The 27,657-nt window shown below is 43.8% G+C and overlaps 1 protein-coding gene across 1 annotated transcript in view; it reads right to left on the bottom strand.

Annotated features, from left to right (window-relative positions):
- Positions 1-1,212: 1,212 nt before the first annotated feature.
- LOC311488731 (uncharacterized protein) overlaps positions 1,213-27,657 on the bottom strand; it is a gene marked incomplete at its 3' end in the record, with an annotated part of 331,706 nt that continues 305,261 nt past the window's right edge. The window contains exons 11-15 of the mRNA XM_084545582.1: positions 4,148-4,321; positions 3,692-3,865; positions 3,080-3,253; positions 2,624-2,797; positions 1,213-1,390 (exon numbers count right to left, since the gene is read on the bottom strand). Coding sequence (XP_084401708.1) covers positions 1,213-1,390; positions 2,624-2,797; positions 3,080-3,253; positions 3,692-3,865; positions 4,148-4,321 — 874 coding nt within the window. The remainder of the gene's footprint in view (positions 1,391-2,623; positions 2,798-3,079; positions 3,254-3,691; positions 3,866-4,147; positions 4,322-27,657) is intronic.

Raw genomic sequence — 27,657 nt, 5'->3', positions numbered from 1 at the left:
TCATTAATGTGTCATTAGAGAAACACTGATCAGGAAAAGAATATACCACCCAGGTTCATCTGAACTACACGATGTTAAGATGAGAAAACTCAGTTCATTACCATGAATACACCAGTCATATCACATATAAATGTACAAGAACACACACATAAAAACTATCAGCCTTCACTTTTTAAAACAGGATGGATCCAGAGTTAGCTCAGATGTTCTCATGATTCTATTCCAGCATCCAGCATATACACACATCCACTGGAATTAAACAGAAGCTCCAACAGTGTCAGGAAATATCAGAGAAAAGTCCAAAAAGTTTTAGATTCCAATGTTGACTCAGTGGAGTCCATAAAGCAAAGAGCAGAAACAGAAACACATCTATATGCTGAGTGAGTGAAACTGAACACTGGCTGCATCACTGTGAGTAGAATGTGTGTGTTTTAGCTCATGTTTCTGCTGAACATGTGGTTTATTCTGCAGCATTTATCTGCAGTCAGAGTCTCTCTACACACAAGCTGCTGCTGCTGCTGCTGCTTCAACCTCTCTGGATCATCAGGACACAGCTCATCCTCTCTCAGCTCACATTCCGTCCTCTTCACAAAGATCAGTACCACCATCTGTAGAGAGAAGAAGAAAGAAGAGAGGAGATAAATGAGTGTTCCCAGAGTCTCCCTTCATCAGCTGTCAGTCAGTGATGCAGTTCATCCAGTATAAAGAGCAGCAGGGACTTCAGTCCTGTTCAGAGCAGCACTGGAGCAAATATATACAAATGTGATGACTGGACCTCAGCAGAGGTTCTGCTCTGTAGAAAGAGCACATGGTTACTAAATGTAATGCTGGTTCTGTGATGTGCAGGCTTCAGTCAGACTGATCTCAGAGCTGTGATCAGTTGTTGATCAGATCTGATGAATGACCACCACTGTCTCTATACATCTTGGAAGGCTGTCAGCTGGAATCCAGCTTTATTTCCTGGACACATCAACACAACAACAACAGTCGTCTTCACATCAGCTCAAACACATGATCACAACAAGCTTCTGGCTCATCTGATTGGCTGACTCTGTCTCTCTGTCTTTCTGTCCAATCCTGAAGCCTGTCTCCATTCTCCTCTCACAGCTTCACTGAGAAGCTGCAGGTTTACAGGAAACACTGGATCTTTGATACTAACTGTGTTTAGGACAATACTGATGAAAGCAGCATGGACTGACTGGAACCCTCTACTCACAACAGAGTCTCCAGTTTATAGACTCGATTCTCCACAAGGTCAAGAAGCTGCTTCACATCTGAATCCTTCAGGCTGTTGTCACTCAGGTCCAGATGTTTCAGATTGGAGGGTTTGGACTTCAGCTCTGAGGCCAGAGAATCACGGCTGATCTTTGACAAACTGCAGCTCATCAATCTGAATAAAAAATAATAGATTAAATCAAGAATAATTCAATCAGATGTGTTCAGGTTTTAAATGTTCCGCTCAACATTACTGTGTCCTAACAGCTGTTAGGACCTGAACCTGGTGGTGAGTGATGGAAGCATGCATGACCAAGTTGTGAACGCATGGCTTTCTTTGTCTTGGATACAAAGGAAAGCACCACAAATCTATCTCACCACAGTCCTCCAGGTGTGAAAACCAATCCATTAGTTATCACTGGCCGACTGAGGTCATCAGGTCATATAAAGACTTGTTTTGGTCTTTGTTGCCTCTCTTCTCCTCGACTCTCTTCTCACCCCACATCTCCACGCTGGAGACCCCCAGGTGCTCAGCTGCAGCTGGCTGCCAGGTAGCCTGCTAACTAGGGCAGCGACTCCAGGCCTCTCCTCAGCAGCAATGCGAGAGCCTGCTGAGGAATCTGCAGTTCTTCAAACAGAAGGTTTGCAGGCTAAACCCTCAAACAACAGGAGCCACACAGCTAGTTAGCACCGAGCTGCTAACAGGCTACTTCGGCCAAGGAGCGGCCATATGGTAATATGACCTGGGCCTAGTCAAGCTAAGCTAAGCTAAGCTAAGCATAGAACTCTAAAGATTTGATTTAATGTGATATTTGTTTTTATTGAGTTGTTGTGATCGTAAGGTTATAGTATAGTTGGCTCTTCCACATTGTTAAATTGATGTTAGTTTAGGTTATGCAACACAAAGACTGGTTTCTTGCATGCTATGCTAACCATCCTTCCTCTAACCTAGCACCTCATAAAACACTCTTATAACATTCCACACATGCACTCCACAGCCATATGGTGTGAGTGTCCCTACTTGGTCAGCCATCTTGCTTTTGTTTTCTTTGTTCAAGGCCTCAGCAGCAATTTTGATTAATTGGCTAACTTTTCCCTGGGTGGTGCCACGAGGTGATCTAGTAATTTAGATCCAATTATTTAATAATAAATAATTATTGTTGATTATTTCTGAGAACCAAACCCCAATATTTGGTGGCCTTAGTACACAGGCCCAACACAGCCTTTAAGGTTCATTTACTTTAACAACTAACAGTGGACATTTTCTACAGTTTCTGATACAAACACGCACATTTACAGATTTATGGAGAAAAGTTCTGGATGGACATAAATTAGTTTCAGTTGAATTAGAATGGATTCGATTCATTTAACATATCAGATCTACAACAGTAACAGACAGTGAACTGACCTCAGAGTTTCCAGTCTACAGTCTGGACTCTCAAGAAAACCACACAGCTGTTTCACTCCTGAATCCATCAGACTGTTATTACTCAGGTCCAGATGTTTCAGATGGGAAGGGTTGGACTTCAGAGCTGGTCCCAGAGAATCACAGCTGATCTTTGACAAATTGCAATTGCACAATCTGAATAAAGAATAAAACATGTGGATTAAATCATGAATAATTCAATCAGATGTGTTCAGGTTTTAAATGTGCAGCTCAACATTACTGTGTCCTAACAGCCTTTAAGCTTCATTGACTTTAACAACTAACAGTGGACATTTTCTACAGTTTATGACACAAACACTCGTCTTGAACTAAAGGACATTTACAGATTTATGGAGGAAAGTTCTGGATGAACATGAATTAGATTCAGTTGGTGATTAAACATATCAGATCTACAACAGTAACAGACAGTGAACTGACCTCAGAGACTCCAGTCTACAGTCTGGACTCTCCAGAAAACCACACAGCTGCTTCACTCCTGAATCCTTCAGACTGTTTCTACTCAGGTTCAGATGTTTCAGATGGGAGGGGTTGGACTTCAGAGCTGAGACCAGAGAATCACAGCTGATCTCTGACAAACTGCAGCTGTCCAATCTGAATAAAGAATAAAAGATGTAGATTAAATCTACTCAGACATGTTTGACTGACTTTGTCCTTCTGTTATTGTGGATCTTCATCATTTCTTCTACAGACAGTAATATGTGACAGTGTGAGGTGTGTGATCTCCTTCCAGCAGCTGTGGTTCAGAGAGAATGGACTGATACATGGATCACAGCAGGTTTCACTCCAAATGAAATGTGACTGAATGATGATGAAACAGCAGGAAGCTCAGACACTAAACACACCTCAAACACCTGCATCTGAACACATGATCTCATCTGTGTGTGTTGACCAGGAATGCAGCTATCAACATAGACAGTTATTGTGTTTGTTTTCAGTTTGAGGAACAATAAAGTTTTATATGAAAATAAATTAGATTCAGCTGGTGATTAAACATATCAGATCTACAACGGTAACAGTCAGTGAACTGACCTCAGAGTCTCCAGTCTACAGTCTGGACTCTCCAGAAAACCACACAGCTGCTTCACTCCTGAATCCTTCAGGATGTTTCTACTCAGGTCCAGATGTTTCAGATGAGAGGGGTTGGACTTCAGAACTGAGACCAGAGAATCACAGCTGATTTCTGACAAACTGCATCTCTCCAATCTGAACAAAGAACAAAAGATGTAGATTAAATCATTAATAAGTCAATCAGATGTGTTCAGGTTTTAAATGTGCAGCTCAACATTACTGTGTCCTAACAGACTTTAACCTTCATTGACTTTAACAACTAACAGTGGACATTTTCTACAGTTTCTGCTACAAACACTCGTCTTGAACTAAAGGACATTTACAGATTTATGGAGGAAAGTTCTGGATGAACATGAATTAGATTCAGTTGGTGATTAAACATATCAGATCTACAACAGTAACAGACAGTGAACTGACCTCAGAGTCTCCAGTCTCCAGTCTGGACTCTCCAGAAAACCACACAGCTGCTTCACTCCTGAGTCCTTCAGGTTGTTGTAACTCAGGTCCAGATGTTTCAGATGGGAGGGGTTGGACTTCAGAGCTGAGACCAGAGAATCACAGCTGATCTCTGACAAACTGCACCAACACAATCTGAATAAAGAATAAAAGATGTAGATTAAATTTACTCAGACATCCGAATCAGAATCAGAATACTTTATTAATCCTTCAAGGAAATTGTTTTGTTCATTTTGCTCCCCTAAAGTGGCAGTTGCTAGCTGACAGAGCAAATACAGTCGAATAAAAGTAATACAAAAATATATAAAAATTAAAGTAAGATGCAAGTAAAGGAAACAATATTGCACAAGTATTCACAATATACAGAGGTAAGAGATTGAACATAAATTAACAGTGTCTGAAGGGTTGAGAGTGTTAAGAGTGACCAACACTCAGCGGGAGGAGTTATAAGGTTTGATGGTCGCAGGCAGGAATAAGCTCCTGTGGCGTTCTGTGGTGCATTTGGGTAGAATGAGTCTATTATTAAAGGTTCTCCTTAGACTGGCCAGTGGGTTGTGGAGTGGGTGACATGAGTTGTCCCGGATGGTCTCCACTCTTGCCACCATCCTCCTCTCTTACACTGTGTTCAAAGAGTCCAGCTCCACTCCTACAGCATCACTGGCAATGCTCCCTCTAAGCTGCGCGCTTGCGCAATTGCGCACTGCTTGCACGTTCTCCGTGCACAAGAAAATCTTTGCAGCGCATAAAATAAAATCCAGCATGAACTGTTAATAAATTAAAGATTAAGATTAAGGTCTGTCGGCCAAGTATACTTGTGTATACAAGGAATTTGGTCTCTGCATTTATCCCATCTGTGAATTAGTGAACACACAAAGCACACAGTGAGGTGAAGCACACTAACCCGGAGCAGTGAGCTGCCATGCTACAGCGGCACTCGGGGAGCAGTGAGGGGTTAGGAGCCTTGCTCAAGGGCACTTCAGCCGCTTTCTACCGGTCGGGGGTTCGAACCGGCAACCCTCCGGTCACAAGCCCAAGGCGCTAACCAGTAGGCCACGGCTACCCCCAAAGTTAGCTCCCTCAGCGGGAATCGAACCTGGGCCGCGGAAGTGAGAGCGCGGTATCACAACCACTAGACCACCGAGGAGTTTTAAAGAACAATGTCTGCATTGGCCGGGAATCGAACCCGGGTCAACTGCTTGGAAGGCAGCTATGCTCACCACTATACCACAACAAATAACCTTTTATTCTGTACCATTTTGCAGTGTAACTCACTGAGTGACAGGTGTCCAGCCAATGATATGATGCGGTTCACTTACACAGCCAATCGATGTCATTGACAGCGCTTTATGTGTACGTGCCCTGCCCATACCCACCGCGGCGCCGGTGTTTTGCAGGTTAGCTATGTAACAGTGCGGCGGAGTTAAGAGACACAAATGATACTAACCTCTTATTATGGCGAAATGAACGGGCAGTGGCACTAAGCCAAAGTAAAAAAATAAATGTGGTTCTTTTAAGATGGAATGGCTGTCGGAGTGTGTGCAAATAGAAGAACAAGCGGTGAAACTGGGTGACAATTTTTCTTTTTCGAGTGAGAAAGGTCTGCTCTGCAAAAAATGCTGTTACTACTAGATAATTTATGGGTAGTAGAAACGCAATAAAAAACTGTAATTTTATATTTTACAGACATTGTGCAAAATGTCAATGTTTTTGTCAATGTTTTAATGTGAACAAAATTTTATCTCTGAAAGATGTACATGTCTCAATTCTTCCAGAGCTGGACTCTCCCTCACCCAGACAACAGCAAGATCCTCACACTGACATATAACATACTTACACAGCTCATGAACAACACGATTTTTGTCTTTTTCATGTTAAGTGGGCCAAATCACTTATATTAATAGTAAACTAATGGAAATTACTGCTGTATTGATTCTTTTAACAAAACCATGTAACTTGCTATGATCCCAGGTTTTGGACAGGTGTGATACTGGTGTGTGGCCACAGTGTCTGACGTTACTCATAGTGGTCCACAGTGTACTCAGGGAGTTTTTGTGTATGCCCAGACTCATGAAAAACTAGAGGGAACATTGATCATTGGCCTTGCAGATCAGTTTCTTGAATCTATTAGCGTCTGCCACTCGCAGCCTGCTGCCCCAGCATGCAACAGCGTACAGGAGTGCACTGGCCACCACAGACTCATAGGACATCCTCAACATTGTCCGACAGATGTTGAAGGACCTCAGTCTCCTCAAAAAGTAGAGTCGACTCTGGCCTTTCTTGTAGAGTGCCTCAGTGTTCTTTGACCAGTCCAGTTTATTGTTGATGTACACACCCAGACACTTGTAGTCCTCCACAATGTCCACCTGGGCCCCCTGGATGGTAACAGAGGTCACCGGAGCGTTTTTTCTTCTCAAGTCAACAACCAGTTACTTTGTCTTCATCACATTTAACTGAAGGAAGTTGTCCTCGCACCATGTGACAAAGTTTCCCACCACAGTTCTGTACTCAGCCTCTCACCATCACTGATACATGTTTGACTGACTTTGTCCTTCTGTTATTGTGGATCTTCATCATGTCCTCTCCAGACAGTAATATATGACAGTGTGAGGTGTGTGATCTCCTTCCAGCAGCTGTGGTTCAGAGAGAATGGACTTATACATGGATCACAGCAGGTTTCACTCCAAATGAAATGAGACTGAATGATGATGAAACAGCAGGAAGCTCAGACACCAAACACACCTCAAACACCTGCATCTGAACACATGATCTCATCTGTGTGTGTTGACCAGGAATGTAGCTATCAACATTATACAGTTATTGAAATGTGTTTGTGTTTGTCTTCAGATTGAGGAACAATAAAGTTTTATATTAAAATAAATTAGATTCAGTTGGTGATTAAACATATCAGATCTACAACAGTAACAGACAGTGAACTGACCTCAGACTCTCCAGTCTACAGTCTGGACTCTCCAGAAAACCACACAGCTGCTTCACTCCTGAATCCATTAGTTTGTTGTAACTCAGGTCCAGATGTTTCAGATGAGAGGGGTTGGACTTCAGAGCTGAGACCAGAGAATCACAGCTGATCTCTGACAAACTGTATCTCTCCAATCTGAATAAGGAATAAAAGATGTAGATTAAATCATTAATAATTCAATCAGATGTGTTCAGGTTTTAAATGTGCAGCTCAACATCACTGTGTCCTAACAGCCTTTAAGCTTCATTGACTTTAACAACTAACAGTGGACATTTTCTACAGTTTCTGATACAAACACTCGTCTTGAACTAAAGGACATTTACAGATTTATGGAGGAAAGTTCTGGATGAACATGAATTAGATTCAGTTGGTGATTAAACATATCAGATCTACAACAGTAACAGACAGTGATTATTCTTGTTTTTACATTTTGAATGCACTTTGTGCACCTTTTTGCGGTGCAGCTGTGTCTTAATTATGTTTTAGTAATATTGCTTTTGTTCTTGTTTTTACCCTGGAAAGCACCTTGTGCACCATTGGGTGCTGGAAGGTGCTATACAAATACATTTTGATTGATTGATTGATTGAGTGAACTGACCTCAGAGTCTCCAGTCTACAGTCTGGACTCTCCAGAAAACCACACAGCTGCTTCACTCCTGAATCCTCCAGACTGTTGTGACTTAGGTCCAGATGTTTCAAATGGGAGGGGTTGGACTTCAGAGCTGAGACCAGAGAATCACAGCTGATCTCTGACAAACTGCAGTAACTCAATCTGAATAAAGAATAAAAGATGTAGATTAAATCTACTCAGACATGTTTGACTGACTTTGTCCTTGTGTTATTGTGGATCTTCATCATGTCTTGTACAGACATCATCACTTACTGACTAAGTCCACTAACATGTAACACCAGTTGTAGCATCCCTTCACTGCTTCTCTGTCTATTTTAGAACAGATGTTAAAGTTTCAATGATGACTTTCAGTCTGGCATGATGTTGGTCCCTGATTGTATCTCTGACATGTTAACCCTCCTCCAGTAGAGCTCTGGTACTAATTCCTGGGTGGAGGCTAAAAACCAGAGGAGACTGAGCCTTTGTAGTCAGAGACCCTCGACTCTGGAAATGAGCTCAACCTTTTATCAGGTTCAAATGAGCAGCAGAAGCATAAGATCTGGGAGTTTGTGCTGAACTTCAAACTTTACTGATCAGAGATATCTTCATACACTCCATGTTTAACCTCTGAGAGATAAAATAGTTGATGATTCTGAAACAGAGTGTGATTTGTTCAGGAACACAAACTCTGCTCTGGCTCTAAATCATAAACACTATGTCTGGTCTCACCTGCCTTCTTTCTGCAGTCATTCCAACAGTCCTGTCTCTTCTCCAGCTTCTGTTTGAAATCCTCACACTGAGCCTGAATCCTGCTTTATTGAGATGTTTGGGCCTGTGTTGGGCTGCTGTTTAGGACTCTGCTTTAACACACACCTCACCACAGCAGCTGTGTGGCTTGTCTCTGTAGCAGCCATGTCAGATTCTGATCCCATCAACATCATCACAGTTCCTAACTTCACCTTCATCAAGTTTTCCATTCATGTCTTTCTCTTCTTTCTCTGACCTGTCTCTCTCTCAGACTCTCTGCAGCCTGTTTTTATCTGCTATCATCAGATCTTCAACAGCCTCATTCACATCCTCACACACTCTACAGCCTCATCAGTACTGACTTCATCTTCACCGACTGATGGAGCACAACATGAACCTGTGGAGGCTCACATCATCTCCCCGTCATGACTCCACTTCTGTCACCTTTAAATGAACCCTGCTCAAGTCTTTCACTTCTATTTGGAGCCACAAGGAAAAACTATTGTTCAGCCATTTGGAAAAACACAACATTTGAGAAAAACGAGAAACTTTGTCAGATTTGTCAACTAAAGAACATTTGACACATCAGTCAATGATTTGAATTGAATAAATAAAGAAAACCTCCAACAGCTCCAGTCAGTGAACTGACCTCAGAGTCTCCAGTCTACAGTTTGGACTCTCCAGTCCAGCAGACAGATGCTTCACTCCTGAATCCTTCAGGTCATTATAACTCAGGTTCAGCTCCGTCAGATAGGAATGGTTGGACTTCAGAGCTGAGGCCACAACTTCACAGTGGATCTCTGAGAGTCCACATCCAGTAAGTCTGTGATTAGAAAACATAGAAAATCTGTTATAAAATCAGATCATTTACATTCTAGATCCAGACTGAATGAGGATGAAACAGAGTGAGGTGATCATCTGATGAACATCTGTGGTTCAGTTCATCTCATCTTACTGTGTTTGACATGACACAATGACTCTCTTCAGTCTCGCTCATAGCTGCAGACTTTTAATGACAATCTCTGTTCTGCTTTCATCTTGTAGATGAAGGAGGGAAAATGGAGTTACATCTAGGCTTCCATACTGTCAACAGTCTGTCAGTGTGATTTGATCCACAAAGTCAGAAAGAAGACATCTGGTTGATGAAAATGCTTTTTCACTTTGACTCCAGAACATTTAGAATGAGTTGAACTCAGGGAACAGTTCCAGTGTGTTAACTAAACCTAGGATATCTGTTTGATGCTTGAGTGAATATGAAGTTTCTCTTTAAGAGGTGATGCTTTACAACTGAATGCTAATATTTGTGTTTTTGTATGATGAGCTTACAGCCTGAAGGAGATCTAAAAAAAAAAATGAAGACAGATTACAAACAGAACTAAACTGGTTCATCCTACATAGAATGTCATGTAGAAAACATCTTGGGACAAATAATGTCAAAATATACCTCTAATAAAGTGACACTTGTAATTTGAGTGTGGTCATTTTGTTCCATGTCATTTCAATAAAAGCACTGAGGCATCCCCCAGCATCCTCCATGGTCACAATGACTTCAGTAATCTTTAGAAAATGATACAAACCACTAAACCACTAAACTTACTGAATACAACAAACTATAAAATGTTGTGTGTCTCAAAAACCTCCAGCACAACCTCCTTCATTAGTTTTATCAGGGTTACATGAAGCCTCCATCACACAAAGGAAGATAAAGAAATGGTTAAAAAGAATATAGAATCTAACGATTATTACAAATACATAATAGATAATAACAAACATCACAACCAACTAAAAGAATCTACATTTTTATACCCACAGCATTTTAAACAGCTTCAGAAATCAACTCAACTGATGTATAATGTTTGTGGTAAAACTAAGAATAATGACAATAATGTAATCCTGTGTATATCTGAAGAACTAAACTATTAATCTCCACTGATTCTGTTAATGATCACATCAGGACTCACCGAGCCTTTCTGCAGTTCCTCACTGTTGGGATCAGTCTCCGTCGTCCCTCCTCTGATGTGTTGTACTGATCCAGGTCCAGCTCATCCAGAACCTCCTCTGACATCTGCAGCATGTAGGCCAGAGCTGAGCAGTGGATCTCAGAGAGTTCCTTCTTTGATCTGTTCTCTGACTTCAGGAACTCTTGGATCTCATGATGAACTGAGAGGTCATTCATCTCCATCAGACAGTGGAAGATGTTGATGCTTCTGTCAGGAGAGATTCCATCAGTGTTCATCTTCTTCAGGTTGTTGATGGCTCTCTGGATGATTTCTGGACTGTACTCTGTCTGACCCAGCAGACCTCCTAAGAGTCTCTGGTTGGACTCCAGAGAGAGGCCATGAAGGAAGCGAACTAACAGGTCCAGATGACCATTTTTACTGAGCAGGGATTTCTCCATGGCTCTATACAGGAAGTGATCCAGAGATGAGACACAGCTGGGCTCCTTTCCAAAATGTTTTGAAATTTTCTGACGCAAAGACAAGTTTGATTCCTTCTCTTGATATTTCTTCCTCAGGAAGTCCTCCAGCACCTCTGTCTTCTTGTTGGTGTAACAGTGGAACATGTAGACTGCAGCCAGAAACTCCTGAACGCTCAGATGAACAAAACAGTAGACTGATTTCTGGAAGATCACTCTCTCTCTTTTGAAGATCTCTGTACAAACTCCTGAGTACACTGAGGCCTCTGTCACATCAAGACCACAGAGCTCCAGGTCTTCTTGGTAGAACATGATGTTTCCTTTCTCCAGATGTTCAAACGCCAGCCTCCCCAGCTTCAGAAGAACTTCCCTGTCAGCCTCCATCAGCTCCTGTAGACTCGTCTCATGTCCCTCATGGTACTTGTTCTTCTTCCTCTTTGTCTGAACCATCACAAAGTGTGAGTACATGTCAGTCAGGGTCTTGGGCAGCTCTCCTCTCTGCTCTGTAGTCAACATGTGCTCCAGAACTGTAGCAGTGATCCAGCAGAAGACTGGGACTCCACACAGGATGTGGAGGCTCCTGGATGTCTTGATGTGGGAGATGATTCTGCTGGACAGCTCTTCATCACTGAACCTCCTCCTGAAGTACTCCTCCTTCTGGGCGTCAGTGAAGCCTCGTAGTTCTGTTAGCCTGTCAACACATGTAGGAGGGATCTGATTGGCTGCTGCAGGTCGGGAAGTGATCCAGACCAGAGCTGAGGGAAGCAGTTTCCCCTTGATGAGGTTTGTCAGCAGCACGTTGACTGATGCCTTCTGTGTGACATCAGACACAACCTCACTGTTGGTGAAGTCCAATGAAAGTCTGCTTTCATCCAGGCCGTCAAAGATGAACAAAAGTTTACAGACAGCCAGCTCCTCTGCTGTGACCTTCTGTAATGTTGGATGGAAAACATGGAGTAGCCTGAGAAGACTGTACTGCTCATCTTTGATCAAGTTCAGCTCCCTGAACGAAAGCTCAATCACCACACTGACATCTTGGTTTTCCAAACCCTCTGCCCAGTCCAGAGTGAACTTCTGCACTGAGAAGGTTTTTCCAACACCAGCGACGCCGTAGGTCAGAACCACTCTGATGTGTCTCTGTTGGTCAGGTAAGGCTTTAAAGATGTGGTGGCACTTGATTGGAGTGTCATGGAAGGCCTTCATCTTGGAAGCTGTCTTAAGCTGCTTCACCTCATGTTGGGTATTAACCTCTTCACTCTGTCCCTCTGTGATGTAGAGCTCAGTGTAGATCCTGTTGAGGAGGGTTCCACTTCCTGTTACATCACTTCCTTCAGTCACATGTTCACATCTCCTCCTCAGACTGATCTTATGTTCATCTAAAACCTCCTGCAGACCAACATCTGCTGGAAAGAAGAACAAACGTGAGACAGAAAGAAAACACTCATCCCTCTTTGAAGTCACAAAGAACAGAAAACTGACTTTTAAATGTGTTGTAAAGAGTTTTTTCTTATCACAATGAAACATGTTTGGAGGAAACATTAGAAATGCTCTTTTTTCTTGTACTAGTCTTTGATTGACAGCAGAGGCAGCAGGTTGAGCTTCAGCAGCTTGTCTGCAGCTCTTCATGTAACAGCTCACTGTTGTTGTTCCTTCCTTGTTGTAATATTTAAGACTGAGCTACCAATAAAATGATGCACAATATGTTCATCCCTTGGTTTTAATCATAATGATCTGAAATCCCCATGCTGTATAACACAACAATGTGTCTGGATTAAATCAACAGGTTTCCAGAAAAGAGTCCATCAGCAGACAGATGTACAGTCTTACTTTGTACAGTGCTGCTCTGACTGGCTGTCTGCAGTCCAGGTCTTCTTCTGGATCTTGGTCCACACTGGGGACAGGAGGAGTCTCCTGATGAAGCAGACTGGTCCCAGTATGAGGTGATGCACTGTCTGCAGAACCAGTGTCCACAGCTGCTAGAGACTGGATCCTTCAGGACGTCCTGACACAAAGCACAGCAGGACAGCTGCTCCTCCACAGAAACAGGACTCCTCTTCCTCTCTCTGTCAACACATTTCTTCATCACTAAAATCATTTGCAGACTGGAAATCTTCACAGACTTCAACATTAGGACAAATATATCTGAATATTGATGAGTGGACATTCTGAAATGGAGGTTCTCAGGTGTTTTACTACAGAAATACCATCAGTACTTCCTGGTTCTAAAACCCAGACTAGGATCTTACCTACCTGCACTAAAACATCTGCATCATGACTAGAAATCTTTCAGCAGAACATTTCTGCTTCATCCTAAAAATCATCATCTTCCATCAGGTCATTTTACAGTAGAAACAGTCTCTTACTTTGTGTCTGAGGGTCCAGGTTCTTCACTGAGGTTTAGAGGTAATCCTTTGGACCAGTCACTCTTCATAGACAGACAGCTGGATACTGTAGACTCTGCTCTCTGTCTGTGGTACTGACCTCTACAAAATCCAATATGTTTTATTCTCATCAATCACTGATAAACTCTGAGATAAAAGTCATTTCAGTAGCAGTAAACACACAAACTACAGCTACTGTAGATAATGAGATGGTTTCATGTTTGGACCCTGGACAGGTTGCCAGTCTATCGCAGGCCCAACACAGAGAGACAGACAACCATTCACACTCACATTCACACCTACGGCCAATTTAGAATCTTCAATTAACCTAACGAGCATGTGTCTGTGAAGGTTCTCAGTCATCCAGGTCATGATATATCCAAAAAGGATTCAAAAAAGGCAACTGGACTGTAGAGTTTATTTGAGAAGCCGTTTCACCACTCATCCGAGTAGCTTCTTCAGTTCTGGGGGACTGGTGGGAAGTCTGAGGTTAAAATAGGAACTCCTCCTGAAACTTGCTTGTTATGTTAACAACCAGTAACCGGTGCAGCTAATTTCCAGTGGAATGGAAATTAATGGAAATTAGCTGCAAAAGAACTCTACAGTCCAGTTGCCTTTTTTGGATATCTAATGAGCATGTCTTCGGATGTGGGAGGAAGCTGGAGTACCTGGAGAGAACCCACGCAGACACAGGGAGAACATGCAAACTCCACACAGAAAGGGACCAGTCGGCCCATGGATTCAAACCCGGGACCTTCTTGCAGTGAGGCATCAGTGCTAACCACCTTGCCACTGTGCCGCCACTGTCGCATTCAGAGCTCGACCGGGGAAGGAGCCCCCAGCCTGACACACAACCCCCCAGAGGGGAAAGGGAAAGGAAGAGAAGGGAGCAGAGAGGGAGCCACTCGAGACGTTGTCAAGGAAGGCGTCCCGTCTATTTGAGTCACAAAAACCAATTCATATACTGTATATCAGCAAATATATTTTAGTAAAAATTAATCAACCATCAGGGACAGAAAATCTGCTGGAACTGACAGAAGTGATTTAAAATGAGTCATAAATGAGTTAGTAGTAGTTCTCTTACTTTGTGTCTGAGGGTCCAGGTTCTTCTCTGAGGTTTAGAGGTAATCCTTTGGACCAGTCACTCTTCATAGACAGACAGCTGGATACTGTAGACTCTGCTCTGTCCTCCTCTTCCTCCATCTTCTGGACTTCAGTCAGTCTGAGAGGTAAACCAGTAACACTCAGTGAGTTTACATCAACCTCAGTTACAGTCAGTCTTCTCCAGTCAGCTGATTTCTTCATTCAACCAGAAACCTGGTTACCAGAATACAAGGAGGACTCAGAGAAACCTGATTTCACCTGATTTCAATAATATTTTTATTGAAAAGTTTTCAGATGAGATTCAAACAATTATAACAAGCAAAAATAAAACATTTAACAATGCTCCTCTGTTTAGACTAGGTAATCTGTTAAAAATGAATACGTTATTTACATTAAAGTATCACATTTTTGAGATAAAAGAATGATCTTGACAAAAAAAGGAAATCAAGCATAGAAACTACATGGTCTGCACCCATCATTCACCTTCTCCTTCAGACATAATGTTTAAATTCTTAACATAGTCAATGAAAGGTCGGCATTCCGTCTCAAACACATTTTTGTTTGATTTCAGTATACAGTATATGTTATTTTTCCAAGAGGAAAGTTTGTTAACATCTGTCTCAACCACTGTCACTTCTGGTGTCACACAGCGGTGAATTGTTTTCGTATTGTCTCGTGGTTTCCTGTTTTATTTTGAAAAGTCTAACTCTCCTCTCGTTTCAGGTCACTTGCCCTTCCTCTTGTGTCACCGGTCTGATTGTCTTCCCGATTCCTGATTGTTTCCACCTGTTCCCCATTACCCTCCTGTGTATATATGGTCTGCGTTTTCCCCTGTCTTGTGCCAGTGTGTCATGTATCGTGTCGTCGATTCTTTGTGCATACCAGCCTACGTACATCAAGTCATAGCTAAGTTTTTTGTCCTTGATTATTCATAGTCTCGTTTTGCCTCCTTGGAGTGATTTTTTTGTTTGATACTTTGTTTTGTTTTTTGATAGCTTGTGTTCGTTAAGAATAAATTATCCTTTGCTTTTCGCTACCTCTGCGTCTGAGTCCTCCTCCTTAACCTGGCGTGTCAGTACACACTGGCCAGTATGGACCCAGCAGAGGCAGACTCCATGACGGCGGCTCTTTGGGCACAAGAAGACCGCATTTCTCGACAAGAGGAATTTCAGACTGCCATGGCGACTCAACTAGGCCTTCTCTCGTCGAGAGTCCAAGCTCTGCTCGACCGTTTTTCCAGAGAGACCGTAACTCCCTCAGCATCTGAACCACCTACAGCACCGGAATCTCTGGCCCCCGCTGCTGTTTCAGCCCAGACTGTGCCTGTTGTCGGTGGGGGTATTAGATTAGCCCCTCCGGAGCGTTACTCGGGAGAGGTAGGACACTGTAAGCCTTTTTTGATAGATTGCTCCATCCATTTTGAACACTCACCCCACGCCTTCCCCACCGATCGGTCTAAGATTGCCTTCATAATATCCCACCTGTCTGGTAGAGCTCGGGCCTGGGCCACAGCCGAATGGTCACGTAACTCACCACTATGCAGCTCTCTCTCAATATTCACAGACACACTACAGCAGATTTTTGACCCAGTCTCCACCGACCGTGAGAAGGCAAGAGAGCTCAATGGGATAAAGCAGGGCCACGATTCAGTCTGCAACTATGCCATCCGTTTCCGCACCTTGGCCGCGGAGAGTGGGTGGAATTCAACGTCCCTCTACGATGTCTTCCTCCAAGGGCTAGCTGCACCCATCCAACATTCGTTAATACCCCTTAATCTACCTCCCGATCTGGACTCCCTCATTGCTCTTGCCATTCGTACAGATAATAGAATCCGCGTACTCAAATTACACAGCAGTAAACTCCCGGCAGAACCTTCACCAGACTCGTCAGTCCCCAGCCGCGTTTGCTCTAAGGAGGGCGAGGAGGAGCCCATGCAGGTGGGTAGGACCCGTTTGACACAGGAGGAGCAGCGGCGACGACAGCTGGAAGGTCGGTGCTTTTACTGCGGAGGGACCGGTCATCTCATCGTTTCCTGTCCTGCCAAGAAATCGACAGTGGTGAGCCAGTTCACGGCATCGGACTCAGCACCTCGTAACCTCACCTCGGTTAAGGTAACACACAACACTGTTTCTACCGAACTAAAAGCACTCATAGACTCGGGGGCAGATGAGAGTTTGATGGACTGGGGTCTAGCAGAGAGGTTGGGGCTCACAGTTAAACAGCTGACTAAACCTATCAAGGCCAGCGCTTTGGATGGCAGTGAATTGTTCACCATTACACACACCACTGAACCCCTCAATCTACATATTCACGGTCATCATGAGGAAATGAGTTTTTTTTCTGTTCAAGTCACCGACGCATACACTCATTCTGGGACACCCATGGCTGCTTCAACACAACCCCCATATCGACTGGTTAACGGGAAAGATCTTGGGGTGGGGAAAAGACTGTCTGGTTTGCTGTCTCACTACCCCACCTCAGGGGGAGCCAGTCACCAGGATTCATTATGTTTCTGTCTTGCCTGCTACAGAATCGGATTACCCGGACCTGAGCGCTGTTCCCTCCTGTTATCACCACCTCCGGGAAGTTTTCAACAAGACCAAGGCTACTTCACTCCCCCCACATCGACCTTATGACTGTGCCATAGACCTGATTCCCGGCTCCACAATACCAAAGTCACGCCTGTATTCTGTTTCTGGTCCTGAAAAAGAAGCCATGAAAGAATATATTGAGACCTCTCTCAGAGCAGGGCTCATCCGTCCCTCATCGTCTCCAGCGGGTGCTGGGTTTTTCTTTGTAGATAAAAAAGACGGTTCTCTTAGACCATGTATTGACTACAGCCCCCTCAATGACATCACCATAAAAAATCGCTACCCTCTTCCCCTTATGACCTCGGTGTTCGACCAGCTGCAGCAGGCCAAAATCTTCACCAAACTAGATCTCCGCAACGCCTACCACCTGATCAGAATCCGGGAAGGGGACGAATGGAAGACCGGCTTCAATACACCAAGTGGTCATTATGAGTATTTAGTAATGCCATTCGGACTCACTAATGCCCCAGCAGTGTTTCAGGCTATGATCAACGACGTTTTGAGAGACTTCTTAGATCAATTTGTGTATGTGTATCTAGATGATATACTCATCTATTCTCATGACCTTGACTCGCACATCAAGCACGTTTCCCAAGTCCTGAAGAGACTGCTGGAAAATGGACTGTATGTCAAAGTCGAGAAGAGTGTTTTTCATGCTGACACCGTCTCCTTCCTGGGCTTCATCGTAGCCCCTGGAAGGGTGCAGATGGATCCAGCTAAAATATGCGCTGTAACTGAGTGGCCCACTCCTGATAACCGTAGAAAGGTTCAGCAGTTCCTTGGGTTTGCTAACTTTTACAGACGGTTTATCAGAGGTTTTAGCGCTATAGCAGCACCCCTCCATGCTCTTACCTCTCCCCAGGTCCGGTTTCACTGGTCGCCAGAGGCAGAGACGGCTTTCCAGACCCTCAAGCGCCGTTTCACCTCGGCTCCCATCCTCACCTTACCAGACCCCCAGCGGCAGTTTGTGGTAGAAGTCGATGCATCCAACGAGGGGATCGGGGCGGTCCTGTCTCAACGTTCAGAGCGGGATGGTAAGATGCACCCCTGTGCCTTCTTGTCTCGGCGGCTGTCCAAGGCTGAACGGAATTATGACGTCGGCAACCGTGAGCTGTTGGCGGTCAAGGTGGCACTGGAGGAATGGCGGCACTGGCTGGAGGGAGCTCAACACCCGTTTATAGTTTGGACAGATCACAAGAACTTGGAGTACATCAGAAAGGCAAAAAGACTGAACTCACGCCAGGCCAGGTGGGCGCTGTTTTTTAACAGATTCTCTTTTGTTCTTTCTTACAGGCCGGGGTCTCGGAATGCCAAGCCAGACGCCCTGTCACGTCTTTACGACCCCGAGCCGATGGCCAAGGAACCAGAACCTATCCTTCCACTGACCTGTGTGGTTGGAGTGGTGACTTGGCCGATAGAAAAGAAGGTAAAGCAGGCTAATGGTGAGACTCCGCCACCTAGTGGGTGTCCCGAGAATCGATTGTTCGTTCCCGTGGAGTTACGCCCACAGGTGATTCATTGGGCCCATACCTCGCTGCTTTCCTGCCATCCGGGAGTTCGGAGAACCATGTTCGCCATTTCCCGGAGATTCTGGTGGCCGTCCATGGAACCGGAGGTCCGGGAGTACGTAGAGGCTTGTTCGGTCTGTGCCAGGAACAAGACGTCCACCGGTGCACGCATGGGACTGCTGCAACCGCTTCCTATTCCTTCCAGACCGTGGGCCGACATCTCCATGGACTTCGTCACAGGGCTCCCGATCTCTCAAGGTAACACCACAGTACTCACAGTAGTGGACAGGTTCTCTAAGATGGCAAGATTCATTGCTCTGCCAAAACTGCCGTCAGCCAAAGAAACAGCAGATATCATGATTAACCATATCTTCAGAGTTCATGGATTTCCCAAGGACATCGTTTCCGATCGGGGGCCCCAGTTCGTGTCCCGGTTCTGGAAGGAGTTCTGTCACCTCATTGGAGCCAAGGCCAGCCTGACGTCAGGATACCACCCAGAGGCCAACGGCCAGACCGAACGCCTAAACCAACAACTGGAAACCGGCCTCCGGTGTCTAGTGTCCCAGAATCCCTCGACATGGAGCAAACACCTGGTCTGGGTGGAATACGCACACAACTCCCTTCCCACTTCTGCCACAGGGTATTCACCGTTTAAATGTGTTTTTGGATACCAACCACCTGTCTTCGCAGAAAATGAGCCAGAAGTTTCCGTCCCCTCAGCCTATGCCATGATCCGCCGCTGCCGCCGTATCTGGGCAGCCGCCAGACAGGTGTTAATTCGCCAAGGAGACCGCGTTAAGAAGGCTGCGGACCGCAGGAGACGACCCGCGCCCGTCTACCAGCCTGGCCAGAAGGTATGGCTTTCAGCCAAGGATCTCCGCCTCAAAGTTCCATCCAAGAAGCTGGCTCCACGGTTCGTGGGTCCTTTTCCGATCACTAAGATCATCGGCCCTTCAGCGGTTCGCCTTCGCCTGCCCCGATCCCTTCGAGTCCATCCTACCTTTCACGTTAGCCAGGTAAAACCAGCCAAAGAGAGTCCCCTGGTCCCGACTGTCGCGCCTCCGCCACCGCCTGAACTGGTAGACGGGGGTCTGGTATACAAGGTGAAACGGCTGTTGGCAGTACACAACCGGGGCAGAGGGAAGCAGTATTTAGTGGACTGGGAAGGGTATGGTCCCGAAGAGAGACAATGGGTGCCGTCACGTTTTGTTATGAGTCCACAGTTGATAAGGGATTTTCATAGGGATCAGCCTGGGCCGTCAGGAGTCGGCCCTAGACGGGGGGGTTCTGTCACACAGCGGTGAATTGTTTTCGTATTGTCTCGTGGTTTCCTGTTTTATTTTGAAAAGTCTAACTCTCCTCTCGTTTCAGGTCACTTGCCCTTCCTCTTGTGTCACCGGTCTGATTGTCTTCCCGATTGTTTCCACCTGTTCCCCATTACCCTCCTGTGTATATATGGTCTGCGTTTTCCCCTGTCTTGTGCCAGTGTGTCATGTATCGTGTCGTCGATTCTTTGTGCATACCAGCCTACGTACATCAAGTCATAGCTAAGTTTTTTGTCCTTGATTATTCATAGTCTCGTTTTGCCTCCTTGGAGTGATTTTTTTGTTTGATACTTTGTTTTGTTTTTTGATAGCTTGTGTTCGTTAAGAATAAATTATCCTTTGCTTTTCGCTACCGCTGCGTCTGAGTCCTCCTCCTTAACCTGGCGTGTCATCTGGTCTATGAGTCTTCGTTTCCCTGTCACCCCCTGCAGCTGTGAGCTGCTACTCCCTGTAGCTGTTGTTGGGGATAGTTCCTGTCCTTCCTCCTCAGCCAGAGCCAGAAGCTGCCTTTTTCGGCCTCCTCCGAAAGTTCTTTTATAGCCTTCCTCAGCTTGCAGCATTACAGAGTGAGCAAACGTCCTCGTTCCCGTACCGCTGGTGGAGGTTGCGAGGACAGGGAAGTGTGTCGTAGGCTGAGTGAATGAGGAAGCTAAGCCTTGCCTGTGGGATCTTCCACAGGTCAAACCAACTGGTGTTCCGGTTGACAAGTCCCTCCCAGGTTGTCCAGCTTCCTTGTCGGCCCTGTGACAAGGCCTTGATCTTATAGCACTATTTACTGATCTGGTTTGAACTCGTGTACCAGCCTTCTTTCCAGGCATTTAGTCTCTTCTGTGAGTTTTCAGGTGAGGAAAGTGTCAAAAAATGATAAAACTCTGAAATGATGCCCTTTCTCAGACTTTCCTTTATCAAAATGTTTTCCAAAGATGAATAAGCAGGTCTAGTGAGGGCATTATTTTGGTTTGATCTAACACACTACGCAGTTTAATAAAAGCAGCAGAACTCCAAGTGATCAATCACAAGTTTGTGTGAATGGTTGAATCAAAGTGTTGAGTTCTGACTCTTCTTCCCTCTACAGTCCACATGAAGAATAAGAAGAATGTTAACACTCACTCTGCTTCAGCCTTCAGTTTTCCTCCCTCTGCTCTGTTGTCTCAAATGGAGTCTGAACAAACTGACTGGACACTTTCACTTCCTATTTAACTTCCCTCTATGAGGGAAATCATGTGTCTGTCTGTGGTGGTCACAGAAAATCTTCACAGCATTATATGTTTAACTCTTGGCTTGAACATTATGATTTATCAGGTATTTGGTCAAGATGTTGTCACTTCATCCAACCAGAAACCTGGTTCCAGAATACAAGGAGGAATCAGAGAATCCTGATTTCACCTGCTGACTTTTTTTCCATAATATTTTTATTGAAAAGTTTTCAGAGGAGATACAAACAATTATACCAAGCAAAAATAAAACCTTTAACAATGCTCCTCTGTTTAGACTTGGTAATATTTTTTAAAAGAAATACGTTATTTACATTAAAGTACCACATTTCTGAGATAAAAAATTGTCTTGACAAAAAAGGGAATAATCTCCTAATAAGCTACTTCAAAGGATCCAAAGTCTGCCGTCAGGACCACACAGCAACGACTTCCAACTTTTCCCAGCTTGGCTCTTCCATCAGGAACCACCAGCTAAAGGAGCAACACGCCAGAAATCGACTTTTCCACCAAAACTGGTAGTATGGCCTGGGCCTAGTCAAGCTAAGCTAAGCATAGAACTAGAAACTTTGATTTGATGTGATATTTGTTTGAGTTGTTGTGATCGTAAGGTTATAGTATAGTTGGCTCTGCCACATTAATAAGTTGATGTTAGTTTAGGTTATGCAACACATAGACTCAGGGTCTCTTGCATGCTAAGCTAACCATCCTTCCTCTAACCTCATAAAACGAACTTATCACATTCCACACAAACACTCAGCCAGCACATGGTCTGAGTGTACCTACTTGGTCAGCTATCTTGTTTTCTTTGGGCCTCAAGGCAGCAGCCATTTTCATACACACACACACACACACACACACACCACTGTATAAAGTACACTGCAGATAGTTTGTATGTTTTACTTTTATTATTTGTTAATAAATATCTTTAAACATACCTCCAAATTCCTTCAACTTTAACTAGATGTTAATGTGGTAATTTCTGTTATAGTTATTCAGTTAATTATTAATCAGAGTTCCAAAGTGACACTTTAGTAAATATTATGAGACTGATTTTATGAATTGGCTATCTTTTCCCTTCCCAGAAGGGTGGTGCCCCGAGGTGATCTAGTAATTTAAATCCAATTATTTAATAATAAATAATTATTTTTGATAATTAGGAATTATTTATGATAGCCAAACCCAATATTTAGTGCCTTAGTAAACAGGTCCAACGCTGTCCTTTATCAAAATGTTTCTCAAGGTATTTAATAAATTGTGTTCTATTAAGATGAAATTTAATCCTCAGCTCCTCAAAAGACATTATGTTACTTGTATGCGACAGACATACATCTTTAATCTTTTGAATTCCTTTTAGATTCCATCATTTAAATGCTGCATCTTCTCCCATACCTGGCTAAACTGTGACAGTGCTTGTGATTGTTTTAAATACTTTTTAGCATTTCATTGTCATTTATCTTGATCATGTGTTTTACAATTGGATTTTTAATTTGTTTCTGTAATTTTTTTAGCTGAGTCTGAATACATAAATAAGGGAAGAGGTAAAGGCAAATTGTGCAATTCTATTTGAGTCCAATGAGGACGGTCAGGTGTTGAAAATGAATATGTCAGAGTAATCATTTGTGCAGACCAATAATAAACATTAAGTTTGGACATTTCAGATGAAATCTGAGTCGAATGTATTCCTTTGATGGGAGGTATTTACCTGTGACCTCTGACCTAATATATTAATATTATTCAGAGAGACTCTGACTGAGAACAGGATGTGAAACACACACTATGCAGTTTAATAAAAGCAGCAGAACTCCAAGTGATCAATCACAAGTTTGTATGAATGGTTGAACCAAAGTGTTGAGTTCTGACTCTTCTTCCCTATTTAACTTCCCTCTACATGTGAGAGAAATCATGTGTCTGTCTGTGGTGGTCACAGAAAATCTTCACAGCATTATATGTTTAACTCTTGACTTGAACACAATGATTTATCAAGATGTGGTCACTTCATCAGTTGTTGAAAATTAATATGTCAGACATCTGTCATTAAAGATTCACAATTGGCATTAGTGACACATTCTAGCCTAGGCAAAATTTGAATTCCTAAACATTTAAACTGTTCTACAACATAGCTGGATATTTCCTCTGAGTCACATTTAGCATTAATATTGAAGATTTGGTTTTGTTTATTTTATATCCTGATATATCACCAAACTTCTTTATTAGATCTAACAAGGTCAGAATCACCACCTGACTTTTAATTAATCATTTAAATAAATCTGTGAATGGTTGAATCAAAGTGTCCTCTTCTTCTTCCCTCTACAGTCCACATGAAGAAGAAGAAGAAGAAGAAGAAGAACAATGTTAATACTCACTCTGCTTCAGCCTTCAGTTTTCCTCCCTCTGTTCTGTCGTCTCAAATGGAGTCTGAACAAACTGAACAAACAAACTGACTGAACTGAACAGAACTTAAAGTGCATTTAAGTGCACTTTCACTTCCTCTTGAACTTCCGTTTCCATATGAGGGAAATCATGTGTCTGTCTGTGGTGGTCAAATCTTGAACACAGTGATTTATCAGGTATTTGGTCAGATGTTGTCACCTTATCTTCATATTGTAGAGGACGTCTTCTTACCTAGACCTAGTTCAGAAGTGGACTCTTGTCCGTCTGAGGCTCCAGTGTCAAGGTTTCAATCTCATTTACACCTTGACACTGGAGCCTCAGATGGACAAGAGTCATTACAGAACCATTCATAGAGAAGAGGACAGGGACAAACAGTCCCCCCTCAACAACAGGTAAGTATCGGGTTGTTAATGGAAATTAGCTGCACCAGTTTCTGGTTATTAGCATAACAAGCAAGTTTTTTCAGGAGGAGTTCCTATTTAAACCTCAGACTTCCCACCAGTCCCCTAGAACTGAAGAAGCTACTCAGATGAGTGGTGAAACGTCTTCTCAAAAAAAAAAAAAAAAACTCCACAAATCCAGTTGCCTTTTTTGAACCTTTGTTGGATACACTTAATATAACACACACATATACATGATACTATGTCCTCTAGGAATTGTTGAAGAAGCAGGTTGACAATAATAACAATAATGTTCTGCACATGATTCTATTCCAGCATCCAGCATATACAAAGAGAGGTCCGGTGTGGACCGCTGGAGCCAGAGCTCCTCCTGATGGAGTCATTCAGGTTCCTAGGGTCCACAGTCTAACATGACCTGAAGTGGACCTCCCACATAGACTCTGTAAGGGAGAAGGCCCAGCAGAGGCTGTACTTTCTGCGTCAGCTCAGGAAGTTCAACCTGCCTCAGGAGCTGCTGATCATCTTCTACACTGCAATAGTCCAGTCTGTCCTGACGACGTCCATCACTGTCTGGTTTGGATCCTCCACCAGGCATGACAGGGACAGACTGCAGAGAACAGTCAGGTCTGCAGAGAGGATCATTGGTGCCGATCTTCCCTCCATCCAGGACCTGTACCAGTCCCGGGTCAGGAAGCGGGCCATGAAAATCTCCACAGACCCCTGGTCACAACCTGTTTAGACTCCTCCCCTCAGGCCGGCGTTACAGAGCACTGTACGCCAAAACCACCCGCCACAAGGACAGTTTCATCCCCCGGGCTGTCGCTCTGATGAACTCTGAGCAGACACAGAGTGTGAAACCATCCACATGAACAATAAACCATAACTCTGCACTGTTGTATATAGTCACTGTACAAAACTCTGGTTTTTAGTGTATATATCTGCTCATATCCTATTTTTTATGTGTACAAATTGAGATTTATTTTTATTTTATTTTATTTTATTTTTATTTCACTTATTTAAGTTGCTTCTGTGCTAGACAGAAAAGTTGCTGGAGCCAAATTCCTTGTATGTGTAAATACTTGGCCATTAAAGCTGATTCTGATTCTGATGGACAGGTCTGGACACTGCAGCGCTCGCTGATGTGCAGGCACACGTGCATGTAGCTTCATGTTCTACGTTCAGGCCAGAGACTGACCAGAAGATTCCCTCCTCTCTGCTCATTCATATTACAGTAGGTCAACAGAAGAAGCTGCTTCAATCAACCAGTCCACAAACTGTTTAGCCAGTTATCATAATGACCTGATAATAAGACAACATCCAAACCATAGATCTACACATACACACAATATATCTCATCACCATTCTAGCTTTGATACTAGTCTACATCTAGACTTAGATACTCTACATCATCTTTACACATTTTACCTTACCTCATCTTTTCATTGCAGAGAAATGTATATACACCCATCCATCAGCCATAACATTATGGCCACCTGCCTAATATAGTGTAGCGCCTCATTGGCCACATGAAGAAAAAGTAAAACCAGCACCAAACTGGACCTGTTAACACACCTTTGACCTTTTAGTGTCATCTACACACAAATGTGGAAACAGCACTCCATAAAGCATCAACATCAATTCTCATCTGAGAATTTCCCTCACAGTTTCTACAATTAATATTTTGAACACTAGCTCTATCAATCTTTTTATTGATGATCAATCTCTCATGTAACATCATCAGCTGTATCTTGTACTCTTGTGTGTTTCATGTTTAGATGTTACATGTCTGCTTTAATCAGATGTATGTATGAATTCCTGTTAAAAAAGAGTTTATCTTTCCACCGTTGCCTTCGTGCTGCTCTGGAGGTTTCATGCTCAGAGTTCTCTACAGAGTCTTGAGACAATTGTTAATTGTTATCGATATAAATGTACAAGAACATACACATAAAAATGATCAGCCTTCACCTTTTAAAACAGGATGAGATCCAGAGTTAGCTCAGATGTTCTCATGATTCTATTCCAGCATCAGCAGTTAGGGGACGTGTTCCAGAGCTCCATGGACCGCAGCACTGTCCCTCGTCTTTGGAAACACTCCACTGTCATCCCTATCCCCCCAAAAAATTAAATCAGAAGCCCTGAATGACCTTTGACCCGTAGCTCTCACCTCCCTAGTGATGAAAGCCATGGAGAGGATCATAAAACACCACATCATCAGAACAACGGACTCCCTGATTGACCCATTCCAGTTTGCATATCGCGCAGGCAAAGGCGTTGATGATACAAAGACAGTCATCATGGACAGTATCCACAAACACCTGGAGCACCCCGACTCTTCAGTCGGACTACTGTTTGCTGATTTCTCCTCAACATTCAACACCCTGCAGCCCCACATCCTGGCCACAAAACTTTCCTCCCGCTTCCACCTAGATGACCAGTTAATTCTGTGGATCCTGAACTTTCTCACCAACAGGTCCCAGAGAGTACTGGTCAACAACACCTTCTCAGACCTCCGTTTCACCTCGGCTGGCTCCCCCCAGGGCTGCATGCTATCACCCCTGCTCTTCATCCAGTAAACCGATGACTGCAGATCCACACAGCCCAACTGTCACCTGGTCAAGTACATTGATGACTCAGTTCTCCTGTCTCTGCTGTCGGGACCCTCACATCACCACGGACCAGCTCTTCAGGAGTTCATAGAGTGGTGCGACAGCTCACGCCTGGAACTGAACGTCAGTAAAACCAAGGAGATGGTGGTGACTTATTCCAAGAAGCAGAGGGACCTGACGACAGCAGCTACCACCATCATCCATGGGAAGCCAGTGGAGCTGGTCGAGGAGTTCAGATATCTGGGCACCATCTTTGACAACCTCCTGAGGAAACTCAGCTCTTTTGGAGTCAGCAAAGACATTCTACAGACTTTTTATTACAGTTTTATTGAGAGCATCATCACCTTCTCAATAACCTGCGGGTTCCACTCCATCAGCCTCCACAACAGAAACCGACTGCAGAGCACTGTTTCGGTCTGCTCTAAGATAATTGGCCTGCCTGTAAGAACATATCCATGACCAACAGACACTCAACTTGGCAGTAAAACTTCAAAAACCAAAGACCCCTGCAGAACTCAGAGGAGAAAAGCCATCCTCCTCCTCAACTCCTCCCCACACACTCTCTCTCTCTCTCTCTCTCTCTCTCTCTGTGACTCTTCTCCAGCTCACACACAACCATAGTACAGTCAACCTCCCTCTCCCCCACACCCCCATACTCACATACCAGAGACTCTTGGTTGTTTTTATCTTACGCCTTTTACCCATTCTACGTCGGCTATAACTTGTAAATACATATTCCCTGTAACTACTGTTTACTGTTTACATTTGCACTTTAGTCACTTTACTTATATCATCACTGTGAGTAGAATGTGTGTGTTTTAGCTCATGTTTCTGCTGAACATGTGGTTTATTCTGCAGCATTTATCTGCAGTCAGAGTCTCTCTACACACAAGCTGCTGCTGCTGCTGCTTCAAACTCTCTGGATCATCAGGACACAGCTCATCCTCTCTCAGCTCACACATCATCCTCTTTACGAAGACCATGACCACCATCTGTAGAGAGAAGAAGAAAGAAGAGAGGAGATAAATGAGTGTTTCCAGAGTCTCCCTTCATCAGCTGTCAGTCAGTGATGCAGCTCATCCAGTATAAAGAGCAGCAGGGACTTCAGTTCTGTTCAGAGCAGCACTGGAGCAAATATATACAAATGTGATGACTGGACCTCAGCAGAGGTTCTGCTCTGTAGAAAGAGCACATGGTTAC

The sequence above is a fragment of the Chelon labrosus genome (assembly GCF_963514085.1).
Source record: "Chelon labrosus genome assembly, chromosome: 5".
NCBI lineage: Eukaryota > Metazoa > Chordata > Actinopteri > Mugiliformes > Mugilidae > Chelon > Chelon labrosus.
Note: the sequence above shows the minus strand (reverse complement) of the source record. Positions and strands in the feature narration are given on the sequence as shown.